This window comes from Grammomys surdaster, unplaced genomic scaffold, assembly GCF_004785775.1.
Source record: "Grammomys surdaster isolate TR1022 unplaced genomic scaffold, NIH_TR_1.0 149, whole genome shotgun sequence".
Lineage (NCBI taxonomy): Eukaryota > Metazoa > Chordata > Mammalia > Rodentia > Muridae > Grammomys > Grammomys surdaster.
This window is the reverse complement of record NW_021604607.1, coordinates 9,389,948-9,405,860: the sequence shown is the minus strand read 5'-3', so window position 1 is coordinate 9,405,860 and position 15,913 is coordinate 9,389,948. Positions and strand designations below refer to the sequence as shown.

At 41.4% G+C, this 15,913-nt stretch overlaps 1 protein-coding gene across 2 annotated transcripts in view; it reads left to right on the top strand.

Annotated features, from left to right (window-relative positions):
* Plekhh2 (pleckstrin homology, MyTH4 and FERM domain containing H2) overlaps positions 1-15,913 on the top strand; it is a 96,168-nt gene that overhangs the window by 6,614 nt on the left and 73,641 nt on the right. For both annotated transcript variants that reach the window (XM_028765117.1, XM_028765116.1), the window contains exon 2: positions 12,485-12,547. In XM_028765117.1, coding sequence (XP_028620950.1) covers positions 12,485-12,547 — 63 coding nt within the window. The remainder of the gene's footprint in view (positions 1-12,484; positions 12,548-15,913) is intronic.

The following is a 15,913-nucleotide window of genomic DNA, read 5'->3' as shown; positions in this document are numbered from 1 at the left end:
GGGGAGGGGGAGAGGGAGAGGGAGAGGGAGAGGGAGAGGGAGAGGGAGAGAAACCCTATTAGATTATAAATGTAGGCTTGAGTTCCAAGACAGCTAGGTAGGGCTACACAGAGAAAACTTGTCTCAGAAAAAGAAAGTAGTCTTTTTGGGTTGTATTACTATCCCTCTGTTCTTTCTGTGATAGGTTCCCTAATATATAACTTAAAATTCTTTCTGTTGGGACGATGGCTCTCAGTAAAGTTACTTGCTGTGCAAGTGTGAAGAGCAGAATTTGGATCCCTAGCACTCATATAAAAGTTGGGGGTGGGGAAATCAGAGACAGACACATCCCTAGGTTTCACTGACCAACCCACCTAGCCATTCAGTAAGGGACCGTGTCCCAAAAGATAAGGAGAACAAATGAGAGAGACGTCTGTTTACTTCTGGCCTTCACACACACATGTGCACACATGTGTGCACACATACAACTATGCCAACAAGTATATATACCACACACACTTAATTCTCCCAGTTACGACTATTCACCTGACTGAAGGTTACTTTGTTATTTTCTGTTGCTGTGATAAAACACCATGACCAAAGGCAACTAGGGAGGAGAGTTTATTTGGCTTGTGGTTCCAGTGGTATAAGCCCATGAGGGTGGGGTGGAACACTAGCGACAGGCAGCAGGCGTGGTGGAAGGGATGGGAAGCTGAGCTCTCACATCTCCGACTGCAAACATGCACTGCTGCGGGGATAGCTTTCTGCTTTCCAAGCGTGACCCCGGTGGTACTTTCTTCAGCACAGCCACACCTCCTAACCCCCCTCCCCCAAACAACAGCACCAACTGGGAACCAAGTGTTCAATGTCTGAAATTATGGGGGACATTTCTCAAACCAACACTGTTTACCAAGGAAGCATTCCTAGGCTCAGAGAGTAATGCAGGCTAGAAGTGAGTGCTAATGATTCAGTTATGATCTTTATGGGTGTATGTGTGGGATAGTTTTCCTGTGGTTCTGTATTACCCTACGGTGTGTGGGTAGTTGATGTTCAGTTGCGGTTCAGTGAGAAGAGCACCAGGGAGTAGGAATATGAAGGCTGAACGCCAACACCGTTACTGGCTAGCAGCACAATTCTGCACAAAGCAAGCTCATTCTAAATGCAGTTTCCTGTGTTCTAGTGGGAATACTTTCTACTTTGCACAGTAACTATGAAATCGTGTATTGGAAAGTTCTTGGTTCTCCAACACTTTTAACATTTCTAAAACGTTTGCTCCATTCCCTGATCTGTCTTTTCTCTGAGATTATTTTCCTCTTTCTGTGGTTGTTTCTTTTCTGAGAGGCAAGCTCTTCCCACATGCTGGCTGATCTCTGGTGGTCTGTTTACATTTAAGAGCGGGACATCTGCGAACTCCTCTGGCAGCTGTGTAGACATGGCTGTTGCTGGCCCACTGCCAACTTTATTTTCTGGTACGTGTGCAGGATACTGCCGTGAGCTTGTCAGTGTGACAGTTGTTTCATGAACATACTCCAAACAATTTATTCAACTTTTTAAGAAAAGAAAGTTTTAGGTTTTTTTTTCTTTTTTACCGGAAATGAATGCTTAGTTGATGGACGTTTGGTATATGAGGGTCAGTGAGACATCTAAACAGCCACACATCTTCATTAATATAATACACCCTGTTTCTCAGCATGATACATATTTTTCCTGCTAGTCGTTGTAGGGTTCTAAGGAGCTTATGACCTTCAGGAGGCTCAGGACCCTCAAATATGGGCTGTGTTTTCCAACATTCTGCTTCATACGTTCAGGGAAACAAAGGAGCTACCCACAGAGCACCAGGAACTGGAAGCCTTTAATGTTTCTCGGAGGCAGCAATTGAAGATTTTTTTAAACAGGGAACAGAATTCTCTTCTAAAGCCCACCATGATTTTTTTAATGGAAAAAATTGGTGTGTGTGCATGTGTGCACACACACACACACACATATGCACACACATGGCACATGTTCTGCGTGTATCATGGTACATCATGTGTAAATGTCAGCAATCGAATGGTTACAACAATCAGTCAGTGCTCTCCTTCAACCATGTGGGAGCTGGGGAGAGATTTAACTTAAAGTACTGAACCATGCTCTCCCCAATATGAATTTTGTTTGAGAGGTCATAAGGATATTTTTTTTTTGTTTTTTGTTTTTTTTTTTTTTTTGAGACAGGGTTTCTCTGTATAGCCCGCGCTGTCCTGGAACTCACTCTGTAGACCAGGCTGGCCTCGAACTCAGAAATCCGCCTGCCTCTGCCTCCCGAGTGCTGGGATTAAAGGCGTGCGCCACCACCGCCCGGCCATAAGGATATTTTTAATGCATGCTACATCTCATGGAGCCTTTCTACGAGATTTCAGGAGGCAGTGTTCCATTAAAAGGAGGGACAAGCTCAGGCTCCGGAAGACAGAGTACAGGGAGCAGGTGGCCCAGGGCAGAAGAAAGTGGATGGCTCTTCCAAGACGACAGGTGGGCTGTGGCAGAGGGTGACAGTTTACACTGGCCCGTCAGAGGTTCTGGGTGAGCTTTTTGAGAGATAGCCGAGACAGTGGCAGGAATTTGGAATAACAATGTGGTTACTGGAAATTTCATTTTAAGAACTACATAAAGGAAAAAAAACCCCTCAAATTCTAGGAGAAAAGCTATGTAGTAAAAGTGAATATCTCAGTTGACACGTGACTGAATGTCACATCAGTCATGTGTGTGTTCTGGCTCTCATACACAGTAACAGTAACAAGATCCCAGAGTGCGTTTTAAATAAGGGACTGTACGAAGAAACAGAGGCAACAGGAGATGTGACTTGTATCTAGATTGATGGCAAGGAAACAAAGGGCTAAATCTTCATTTTCCATTAAGGAAATAAGTAGGAAATCATTTTTTAAAAGGAAGGTCAACAGAAATAGAAGCATGCTATTTAGAACATGAAGCAAATATGAAAAGAATTGGCTAAAAATGTCCATTGTACTTATTAATAAGTCTTGGAATTAGTTGATGAATTTGTGTATTTATAGCTTTGAAAAACATAAAAGTAAACAGAAAAACCAAATTGTGAAGTAAATAGATTTGTTTAGTCTTTTGATAGGAAATCTGAATATTTCCAAGGATATTTCTTTGGTAATTATTTAAACACAGTCATTTTTGCTGACTTCTCAAAATATTTGAACAAAAATAAAACCTTGTATGACATAGTTTTATACATCATACATAGTATACACACACACATCATACATACACCACACACACACACACACACACACACACACACACACACTCATTCATAGCTTTCTCCTAGGGCTGGGATGGAACCTACCTACAGCCTCACACTTCATAAACATTTGCTTTACCACGAAATTCCACCCCAACTCTTCCATATATGTTTTGATGTTGGCACACTTAGAATTATGATTGTTTTCTTGATGAATTATTCTAGTTATAATTGATCCTATTACTCATAAAACATTGGCACAGAAATCTCCACTGTTTTTTTTAATATTCTTGGTATGTTTTGCATCCTTTTACTTTCAATATCTTTGTAACATTTTGTTTGTTTAAGCAAGAATTTCTCTATATCCTGGCTATTCTGGAACTCACTCTGTAGACCAGGCTTGCCCCAAACTCATAGAGATCCGCCTGCCTCTGCCTTCTGAGTGCTGGGACTAAAGGCGTGTGCCACCATGCCTGGCCATGATACTTACTTGAGGTATCATCTTTAAGTATCTCTTTAAAGAAATTATTATAAATATGCCTTGGTTTTCTTTACTCCCTTTTGCTTTTAACAACTGCCAGCCTGTGTAATGGATGAGGGACGAGCCTGACAAGGGGACATTGGGAGTTGGCCTATGATTAAAAACTTGGCAGAACAACACATTATGGATGTTGACGGAGGGATCTGAAGAGCTGCTGGAACCATTCAGACGGACGGTCCGTAGCCACTTGTCTGTCAGAAAGCCCTCTTCAGGAACTGAATGAATTTTCAAAACAAAGACTTGTTCTCAGAATTTAGGTAATGCTGTGCCTTTGTTGGGAACAAGAAGACACTGAACATTTAAACCCATTCAGAGCATAGAATGGAACGACACCAGGCAATAAGAGTCGCTTTAGCTGTCTTGTCTTCAAGAAAACTAGTAGTTTTTTCCAGTGTTACCACAGCCATGGGCTTTGGAAGGCTTGTGGGGTGTGGGGTGGACCGGAATAGGCATGGGTAAGCTGAGTAAATACAACTGAATCTCTCTCCTTTGGAGAATAATTCACTCACAACTCTTCAGGCTTTGGAACAGCAAGACTGAGGGTGTGACGGTGTGCACGGATGTGTGGATGCCAGCGCTGGACAGCAGGTTCTCTATCACCCTCTGAAGTAGAGACTTAGGGATTCTTTGGAGAGTCAGCTGTGTTGGATGGTGTTCTGATAAGACAAGTACGAGAAGTAACGTTTCATTGAAGCGCACACAGGTGAAAGACTAGGGCAGACTGGTGAAGGGACGTTTCGCTGAAGCAGACACAGAAGAGAGGATGTTCTGCTAAAGCAAACAGGTGAAAGGGCAGGTGATGAAGGATTCTTTCCTAACAACATGCATATATCAGTCTACCTTACACTGTATAATTGGGCTCTTTGTCGGGACTCTATAGAAAGAAATTCACCAAAAAAACTTTTGGTGTCATGTTACAAGTTTCTTGTCACTTCCTCGGACTCAGAATGATTGGCAGAGTGATGTCAGCTGAGATAGATGCACACGCTGAGGCGAGACCTGTGGAGGACACATGATGTTTGGAGGGAGTACCGAAAGGACTGCACGGACAGGGACAGAGACTGAACTTGACTTGCTTATAGAGCTAGTTGTGCAATGTTTGCTGGCCTCGCGTCTTCATTGATCTTTGTTTCTCTGAGAGAGGCACAGCTGAGATCTTCTTCTGGGATTCCTGTTGGCCCTGGTCCCTCCTGTTGACTCACGCTGAGGCTGAGGCCTGACTGTCTCTGCTAGGTAGTGCTACTGCTGCTGATGTGTGTTTGCTATCTCGTCTCTCCCGAACTAGACTGTTGGTATATCTATCTATAAAGTGTTTGCGAGTGGATTGAGCTGTCACTGCTGACCTGTCAACAGAACTTTCATTTTTCAGAAAACACAGATGGGAATTGCTCTAAAGAACCATTTCTAAACAGGTCTTCTTCCCCCATATCCTTTCTTTTCAACTACTCTGGTGGGTGGTGAGCTAAAAGGGAGGTTAAAACGTTTAAGAACCATCAGTAAAAATAGACTTAAAAAAAATTAAAGTTCTAACCCTCCTTCTTCTTTCTTTGAACTGGCCTCTTCATTCAACCTAGAGCTCACCAGTTCTGTCACTGTCCGGCTATTGAAGTCTAGGAAGCATCCTGTCTCCACCCGACCCCAGGCCCGGGAGCTACATTCACAGTCACACCTCCTTATCCCTGCTCTTAATCTTAAGTGGGTGCTCAGGATCCACACTTAGGCCCTCAGACTTGCACGACAAACACTCCACTCACTGAGTCATCACTCAACATTTGCACAAAAAGAAAATGTATAGGTTGTCTTTCCAGAAAAGTCTCTAGGGCTGGAGAGGTGGTTGAGTGGTAAAGAACACTCAGCCGCCTTGCAGAGGATTCTGGGTTGTTTCCCAGCTCCCACACCACACAGCTACAACCTCCTGAAACTCCAGTTCCATGATTTCCACACCCTCTGAGCTGTGTGGACACCTACATGCATGTGGTACACGTGCCCTCACACAGCCACACATACATATACATAGCAAACAAGCAAGTAATAAAATTCTTTTTAAAGAATTAACCTGCCGTTGTATCATCAATAGTTCACCATATGTTTAGCCTGGAATGCATCCTAGTGACTTAAACTAACATTTTTAAACTTCAAAAAAGCATTAGTTTGAGAGAAGAAAAGTAGACAAGGGGTCGCACCCCTTACCATTTGTAGTTGTGCCCACTGGCAGAGGGAAAATACATTTTCTCCAATGGAGTGCTGATAGATCTGGCCTGTGTCATTGGCCAACAGAAAATGAGCTCCACTTTTCTTGGACTTTTGTTACTTTTTTGCCTTTCTTTTTTCTTTTCTTTTCTCTCTCTTTTTTTGTCTCATTAGTCTTTTGCTTGTTTGTATTGATTTTTGTTGTTTGATTATTTCAGCTCTTGGGTTTTTGTTTTTGTGTTTTTGTTTCAGTTCTTGGGTTTTTTTTTTTTTTGAGAGACAACACAAAGTTGGGTGAGTAGGGTGTAGGGTAGAATTTTGGAGGAGTTGGAAGAGGGGAAAGATCATGATGAGAATGAATTGTATGAGGTAATTTTTAAATAAAAAATTCAAAACGGAAGAAAAACAGTACCTGCAACTCTTTTTAGTGCATTTATTTGGGCCTATGTGTATGTGTGCGCTTGATGGGCTGGAGAGCTGCAGAAGCCCTGCGCTTCTCATGGATGGACTTGAAGCTGAGCCACTGGCTTCTTTATACAACACACATGGACTGGGAGCTGAGAGAGAACAGCCTTCCTCTAGCTGGTCTTAGAAAGCACACTGGGAAACATTATCATCTTGAAGAGGGTTGTTTATTTTTTGAGTGTGTTTTCATTCTTACACACATCTTTAGTTGACTACACTAGCAAAACTATGACATCTTTTCCTTTTATAAGGTTTTAAATAGTATGATGCATTTCTTAGATACAAGGTCATTAAGCTAACATTTCTCTGTGACTAATCTTTGCTATTTTATGTCCTTAAGAGATTGTATGTTTCATCCAAGTTCTCCAATTATTTTTGCTTATAATACTCTATTTTCCTCCAAGATCTGTAAGTCTACATTTGGGCCCTCTGTAGGCTTAGATGTTTTAAAACCTACTTTTAATAAAGGTTTTCAAACGCTTTGACCACCTCCCTTCTAGCCCACCGTCCAAAGGTAGGGGAGAAAGGATGGTAAGTAGAGTAAGGGGATGTGGACCTGTTTAGAAGTAGTTCCTTGGGGGTGATTCTATCCTCCATTGTGAGGATACCAGCAGTCCAGCTCAATAGTGTCAGGATACCACACAGTAATCAGCAGCAGTGGCTCAATCCAGCAGAAACAGCTAGGCCTCTGCCAAATCCACATGAGTCAGTGGGAGCGAGCAGAACCAGCCAGGACACCAGGAGAAGTTCTCTGTGGTGCCTTTCTCAATGAAGTGAAGATCATGAGACCACTCGAGACCAATGAGGAGTCGCAAGGCTAGTTATGCAAGCAGCTCATCAGTGTCTATGGAGTCCTGTCTATCTCTCCAAACATCACACATCCTTCCACGGGTCTGCTTCAGCAAAACACCATGTGAGTCTGTATCACACGACACACTTGAAACTTACACTTGAGCCCTCCTTGAATTACTGACATTGATCATTTGTGGTTTTGATGTTTGCTTTATCAGTTGTATTGTTCTTTTATGAATGGTTCTTGACTGCGTTATTTTTGCCTTTTCTCTTCCCACTGTAATCTTTATCAGATTCCCCTGTTTTGTTGGCCTTGGAGTTTACTTTGCTCTTCTTCCTGGTTAATTTAGTTTGTGAAGACTCTTGGCTGTAAATAGTTATCTCGTTGTGTGATCGCACAGTGATTACTGGGACTTGATAATCCTCAGTGGTGCCCTCCCAGGTGACATCTCTGAGATGCTCAGCCACTCAGTTCTTTGTGTACATTATCCGTTTACCCTTCAATCCCACAAAATACTTTAGAATCTTCTTCAATTGTCTGTTTCGCTGAAGCAGCAAAATTTCCTTTGACTATTACAACCGTAACAAGTGACTATTGTTTCTAATGCAGGAAACTTCTATCTTCTCTTCCATTATACTTTTTTCTTGGTCTTTAGTAATAAGCTTTACTATGTGAAAATAACTGAAAATCATGTCCATCCTACATGGCGATGCTTTCGCGCTGCATACTCAACCCAACGAAAGGTGCCCTGGAGGTCCTCCTCCACATCTGTGTCCCACATCCATTAGCACTGGCCGAGTGCTCTTTAGTAGATTATTAGATGATTATCATCATCATCATTATCATCATCATCATCATCATCATCATCATCATCATCATCACTATTTTAACCCCCCCCCCACAGTTTCCCCTCCCTCTTCTCCTCCTGATCAGCCCAGTTGTCATCAGAGAGGCTTCATCCAGCAACTGATGGAAACAGATTCAGAGATCCACAGGGGATGAGTCAAAGGGGTCAAGAACATCACAAGAAAACCCACAGAATCACCTGACCTGGGCTCACAGACACTGAGCCACCAACCAGCGAGCATGCTTGGAATTGACCTAGGCCCTCTGCATATATGTTACAGTTGTGCAGTTGGCCTTTTTGTGGGACTCCTAACAGTGGGAGCAGGGGCTGCCTCTCACTCTTTTGCTGGTTTTAGGGACCCATAGTGAGTTGTCTCCTCCAGCCTTACTATGAGGGGAGGTGCCTAGTCTTACTGCCACTTGATATGCTGTGTTTGGTTGATGTCCTGGGAGGCCTGCCCTTTTCTGAAGAGAAATGGAGGAGTGGATGGGGGTGGCATTATACTCTTTTAAAATGAAATTAACTCTCCCTTTACTTATCACTTAAGATACAAATTACATGACTCGAAATTTAATTATATAAATATAGACAACTAGACAGCTCCTTGGCATATAGGTGTATCTTATTCCATAAAAACAAATACACAATTTTTTTCTATATAAATTAAAATATTTATTAACCTTTTCTTTTTTACAAACTTTCCCGGTAACATTATTTACATGTCATTCCATATATAATTTATATTTGTCTATTTTTTGTGGCTGAGAATCAAACCAAGACCTTTCCGTATGCTAGCGGAGCACTCTACCACAGAGACACACACGCAGCCCCTGCTTTGTCTTTAAATATGTCATGATACTTTTTCACATAGATGTTTAAAAGTTCTTATTGGAGATACATTTTCACCTCATGGAAGTGCACCTCATGTGTGTATCATCTGGATTTAACGCTTATCAGCTCAGGACCAGTCAGTCCGTCTGGATTCAGATCTGTAGCTCCCAGAGTTAAAAAGTTTCATCCAGCTACACAATTTATAATGACTATAGAGTATCTAACTGTGTGAATGTGTTACTATTTATATATATTTAGAGACAATAGTTTGTTTTTAGGCAGATCTCTTTTCTCCTTTCTCCATTCCCCTTGCCTTGGTGAGTGGTGTGTGTGTGACTGGAACCTAAGGCCTATGCATACTAGATAAATGCTCTGTCACTGAGCTGTACCCTCAAGCCAGACACTGTCATTTTTGCCTTCCAAATTATAACATTGCTAATGCTAGAATCATGGGTTATCAGTTTGCCTTTTAAATGGGAGTCAGTTTTTTGAGACACAGTTTCTCTGTGTAGCTTTGGTTGTCTTAGAACTCACTCTGTAGACCAGGCTGGCTTCAAACTCAGAGATCTGCCTGTCTCTGCCTGCCAAGTTCTGGGATTGAAGGTGTGCGCCCCCCACTGCCCGACAGCCATGTTTTTAATTACTGAAAACTTAAACCCTTGCACATCGAGGTCACCTGCTCTCTCATTTTCAGCCTCTCATTTTGAAATAGAGAAGGTTGTACTATCCCCATTTTATACATAGGAATTACAAAACTTAGTGGAAAACTCTTGGTAAAGTAGTATTGTAAGAACCAAAACCCAGACCTCTTGTGTGTACTTAGTGCATTTGAACACGAACCATCTCAACTTGTAATTCATAAAGCAATGCTTGTGTATGCTAGAAATACACTGCTATAAAAGATACTGTGTAAAAGTTGAGCACCTACTAATACATGTAGTAGAATATTCCCCCCTGTTACATTTTTACAATAAAATGGGTAATTTGGGAGGAGCTAAGGTGGGAGGAGTGGAGGAGAGGAAGAGGAGAAGGGAGAGGAGAGGAGCAAGGGAAGAGATGTAGGAGCCATGGAGAGCCACGTATTGAGAGCAATCCTGGGTAACAACTTATATCTAGGTTAGTTAATTGGGTAACACCTCCAATTTTGTGGGCATCTTGTTATTTGAGCATTACCAAATTTATAAAGCCTTTAGATAATCTTTAAGCATTAGAGTCTCATTCCTACCGGGTACTGCATGGATGGCGGGATGGTCTGGGCTCAGTCAAGCATTGTGGAGACAGTGTGATAGGTTGGCAGAGCCATCTCCCACGCTAGAGTCTCGTGGGTGCCAGGGCCAGTGCTTTGGCCAGCATGAGCTGCAGTCAGAGTTGAGCAGCGCCAGAGGTGGGAGCACTCCGCCTCTCATGGCCTCAGGCCTTGCCTAGTCAGGAAGATGGCGGCCAGTAACAACAAGCAAGATTGGGTGACACAGTTTAAATTTTAACTGTAACAAATACAATTCAACGTTATGCTAGATGTCTTACTACTCAATTTTAATTTAAATATACAAGGATAAAAGTTACTTTTTACTGACAAAAAAATGGAAACTTTGCTATATTAAAGAAATTATCTGTCATTACACCATTCATATCCAGTGGAGTCTGGGTTCTAATTTAGATCTTGCTTCCAAATTCATGGATTTTCTTCTTTTCCTTTTTACTCTTCCCTTAATATTTCATAGACCACTTTTTGTTTAATCAAAAATAACGAAAGTGACCTTTGAACCTATGGTTTTAATTAATTCATTTAAAGATACACGCATACATACATCTTTTCACACCTAGCAACAAATTTCGCCTACTTGTATATCAAAGTAGCACATAGCTAAAGTGCTATGTGTTTGTATGGACGGGCATGTGATCTAACCATCTCTGGAAATAACTTCTCAGACACAAGTATGCTTTACTAGTCCCCTGGGAGTATCTGTATCCAGACACACTAACAATCAGAACTAACCATCACGGCCGTTCTTTGAATACACAGACTTACAGATCTTTGTCATTTCATCAATAGTCTATGACACTCAATATCTACTATGTATGAAGACTTGTACTAGAGATCTGCCTATCTCTGCCTCCCAAGCGCTGGGATTGAAGGTGTGCACCCCCACTGCCTTACAACCATGTTTCACAACAATAGAGACGAAATGATGCCCTTCCTGTTATCACTAGAAAGCAAAACATTTTAGTGAATCTTTGTGGGGGTATTTGTATGTATGTGATGCACGTGTGTGTGTATCTGTATGATGTATGTGTGCATGTTTGTGTAAGTGCAGATGTATGTGTACTATAGTGGCTGGGTGGAGGTTTCAGTCCTCATCTCCCATCTTGTTTGAGGTGGAGTCTTTTGTTCACTTCAGGGTATACCAGACTAGCCAGTTCAAAAGCTTATGTAGAGTCTCATTCTGACTTCCATCTCCCCGTAGGAGCACTGTGCCAGCTTTACATGGGTATCAGGATCCCTTTTGAAATGTTGAGGCCTTGGCTGGGAAGTGGGCGAAGGTCTTCTGTGAGACCCTGTGTTAAATGTGAATCTGGACAAAGCCCAGAAAATGGTCCCAGTCAACGAACCCTTTAAGAATGAAGCATCCTCGGCTCCTAAGTTTGAGAACCTGTAGGGGGGCGGATAGGAAAGCATGGGATGTCCGCTGATTGGGGCTGGCTTGCCCCTCTAGCCCGCAAGGCTAGCAGCGCTTCTCAGTGGTCATGCTGGGAGTGGGCGGGGCCGGCCGGCTGATCCTCCAGGGTTGGGGGCGGGGGCTGCCCTGGGGTGTGGAGAGTTGGAAGTTAACCATGAGTTCTGGACATCCGTACCAACAGTCCTGGGAAAGAGTGAAAGTGAGCACAGATCTAACAGCAGACCACTCTTAACTTGGTCAAACTACAGCCTCAAGAGAAAAAAGACTTGAATTTCACCTCATGGCTGTGTATTCAACACCTGGCATACATTCCTTAATCACTACTGGATCTTTGAAGGACTTTTGTATTGTATTTTCTGTATTTATTTAGGTATTTGTGCTTAATACTTTTTCTATTCATCTATCTGTAAGACTACATCCAGGCTGCCACAGCTGTAACTCACTGGATAACCATCCAGTGAGTTTGTGAGAATACATACTTCCTTGGTTTAATTATGGCTTTTTTTAAACAAACAAACAAACAAATAAAACAAATAAACAAGCAAAAAAACCTGCCTAATAAGGTAGTCTGTCTTTTTATTGTTCTTAATATGTATTGACCAGTAATTTCTAATCAATTGATGAACATTCGTGTAGTATATGAAATGCCATATTGAAGAAGGAAAACATGAGTGATACCAATTCTGTGAACTACCAAACAACGCTTACCAAGTCGCCAGTTAATGGACTACAGTGTTCAAAGTATCAAAATTTTGGCATTTCATCAATATCGAGTGCTTTTGAATGTTGCTAATTGTAATTCATATTCAATGGACTACTTCATTTATTTTTAAGAATTGATGACATTGTGGGATTTAAAGTCTTTTCCAAAATGGTAAATATAAATATTTGTGTATTTTTTATCCTCCCTCACCTACAGATGCAACAGTTGGAGAGACAAGTTATAGATGCGGAACGTCAAGCAGAAAAGGCCTTCCAAGAGGTAGCGTACACTCCAGTCTTTCTCTACCTCTATGCATTACAGAGATTGTTTAGCTCAAAATAGGATGGCTGTCAACCTTCCTGGATATTTTATAATTTTGTTCAAGAGCTCAATTCATAGAGTGGGAAAAATGTACTCTATTTTGTTCCTATATAGATTTTCCAAGAGGGAAAACGGATTTTGATAGAATATTTTATCTTTTTAGAAAGTCAAATGTGATTTTTGATGGGAATCCTAACAGCAGTTAGATTTTCTATGTACTCCTGCTCACATCCACTTTATGTATAGAAATAAAGGGTTGAAAGTGATGTGAGTCCCAGATTGGAGAAAAATGAATGGGTAAATGTAAGGCCACGAACAACAGTCCTCAAAAAACCCCAACTACTTCAAATCATTTTACTGAAAATTAATAGAGAAACTTGCTTACAATTAGTAAAATATGTACAACATTCATATTTCATTTACTAATGTTTATGGATAAGGAAAGTCAAATCCCTAAGTTTAAGATTAGTCTGAGAGGAAACTAGAAATCTGCTTGAATTGTGGCATTAAGATGATAATTTTTCTGTAATTTCATTTTTAAAAATATTACTTTGAGTCTTTGGATAATGACTTGGTAAGTCATGTGGCCCTCTCTGAGCCTTGAGAACAATGAAGTGGACAGCTTGGCTGTGCACACCCAGCCTGGACATTCTTCAGTAATATTCAATCTAGGGGCTGGAGAGATGGCTCAGCAGTTAAGAGCACTAACTGCTCTTCCAGAGGTCCTGAGTTCAAGACTCAGCAACCACATGGTGGCTCACAGCTATCTGTAAAGGGATTTGATGCCCTCTTCTGGTGTGTCTGAAGATAGTGTGACAGTGCACTTGCATACGTAAAATAGCTTAATAAATCTTTAGCTTCTCATTTTATGAAAAGATCCTTATCACAGTTGCTCAAAGCCAGTTTCCAAAAGCAAAAAACTCCAATACAAAATTCTTTCTCAGAAATGCATAGTATAGCTGAGAAGGAGGCTCAGCAGCTGAGAGCACTGGCTGCTCTTCCAGAGGACTCAGGTTCAATCCCCAGCACCCACATGGCAGCTCACAGCTGTCTGTAAATCCGGTTTCACAGGAGCCCATACCCTCACACAGACAAACATGCAGACAAAACACCAATTCACATAAATCTCTCTCTCTCTCTCTCTCTCTCTCTCTCTCTCTCTCTCTCTCTCTCTCTCTCTCACACACACACACACAGACACACACACACACACATTCACACACAGAGTGGAAGAGAGAGGAGGGAGAAAGGTAGGGAGAGAAAGAGAGAAGAGAGAGAAGAGGAAGAGAGAAGAGAGGGAGAGATAGAGGAGAGAAGTGAGGGAGAGAAAGGGGGAGAGAGAAAGGAGAGGGAGGAGAGAGGAAAAGGTAGAGTGGGTGGAGAGAGAGGAGGGGCAGAGAGAGAATGCGTAGTACAGCAGTAGTGCCATCCTTAGCTCCGCCATCTGTTTTTGGTGTCTTTTGTTTGTTTGCTTCAGTGTGGTACCAAGCATGTTTCTTCCTTTAAACTTGAGACTAGATTAGATTTTACATAGCAAATTGTCAAGAGCGGCCTAACAAATTTCTAAGCAATACCAATCCAACCTAATTCTTAATTTCTTATTTATATTTGAAAAGAAATCTTAAAATTGCATTATATGAAACTTCAACCACATATAAGCGTAGAGAAAGTAGTGAAATGGAGTCTCTTGGGAGTTCATTAACTTGCGAGTTGTCGTATCAGTAGTCACGTGACCCCTCCGCTTGCCCTACACTGGATTATTTTGAGGAAGCCAATACCAGACATTACAGTTGCATCCGTGAGTTGAGTGAAATCAAGCCAACCAATCTAAAAGACTCTTACAGATTCCAACCCCAGTGTCATTGCCATGTCAAAAACACTAGCAGAAGTTTCTCAGTATGCCAGAGACCTAGATACCACTCAGAATTCCCCCAAACATCTCATTGCTTCTGGCTTTGCTTTTTTAATATTAGTTTTATTTTTAAGTGTGTGTGCGTGTGCATGCGTGCGTGTGTTGGTGCCCACAGAGACCAGAGCTGTTAGAGCTGGCTGTTCCAAGTGCTGCCGACTGAACTTGAGTTCTCTGGAAAAACAGTATTCTCTATTAACTGCTACCATCTCTCTAGCCCTGCGTTTTTGGTTTCTAATTGGCTGAAGTTCATATAATATAAGATTATTATTTAGGACAGATCATTACAATTATCATATAATCAGCATCTCTGTTTCGCGCCATTAATTATCGCCACCTTTCATGATGAAACCGGTCTCTGTCACTCCCTCTGCACTCCACCCTGGCAGTCACAGACTGCACTCTGAATTTGTGAATTTACTTACCCTGCATAGAAAAGTGAGGCCTTGCTATGTGGTCCAGGCTGGCCTTAAACTTATAATCCTCCTGTCTCAGTCTCCCCAATGTGGGGATTACAGGTATGTGCCACCACACCTAGATTTGCTATTTCTTACAGAATTATTCTTATAATATGCGATCTTTGTGTCTGGCTTCTCTTATTTAGTAGGATAATTTTGATCATGTTCCATATATATGTCACATTTTGTTTATCCAACTATTGATGGGCATTTCAGTTGCTTCTGCCTTTTGATTAGTGTCACAAGAGGGCGTGCACATGTATTTATTTGAGTATCTGTTCTTACTTCTTACTATATTACTTATAATATAATAAATATGACATATTTATTTATATGTAATACATATAATATAATAAATGATAATATTTATTATTAAAGTAGCATATATGCATATGCTGTTTTCCTCATTTTAAATGACTGGCTTATTCACGTTGAGAGCAGAACTAGACTGACACATTTCATTTGAGTCTTAGACTTTATTCAGTGCGGTTCTTTTTCTCTCCTTAGTCTCAGTATTTGTTGAAGAGATTTTTTTGGTTTAGTTTTTTTCTCTCAAGCTTTCTCCATCTCAAATTTTACTTATACCTTCCCACAGTGCTATTAAACATGCTCTTCTGTGTCGTCTACTTTCAAATATAATTAAATCTAAACATTTTCCCCCACTTTTGTCTCACCATTTTCTTTCTTCCTCTTTTTTCCAGTACCACCTCTTGGGTGGTATCGTACACTTGCGCCAGGAGACACACAATGGCTAGCTCTCTTTTTCTGATATTGGCAGCCATCGATGATTTGCATACTTAAACTTCTGTGGATATGTGTTCTTATTTTTCTTGGTTACACCTTGAAATTCCTATGTCATCAGTTGGCAAGTAGTTCCTTTAGTGAAGGGTGGCAAAGGAAGTCAAGCAAATGTGTCAGATAGCATGCCCACTGGCAGTGGATGAGCAAGTGTGTCAG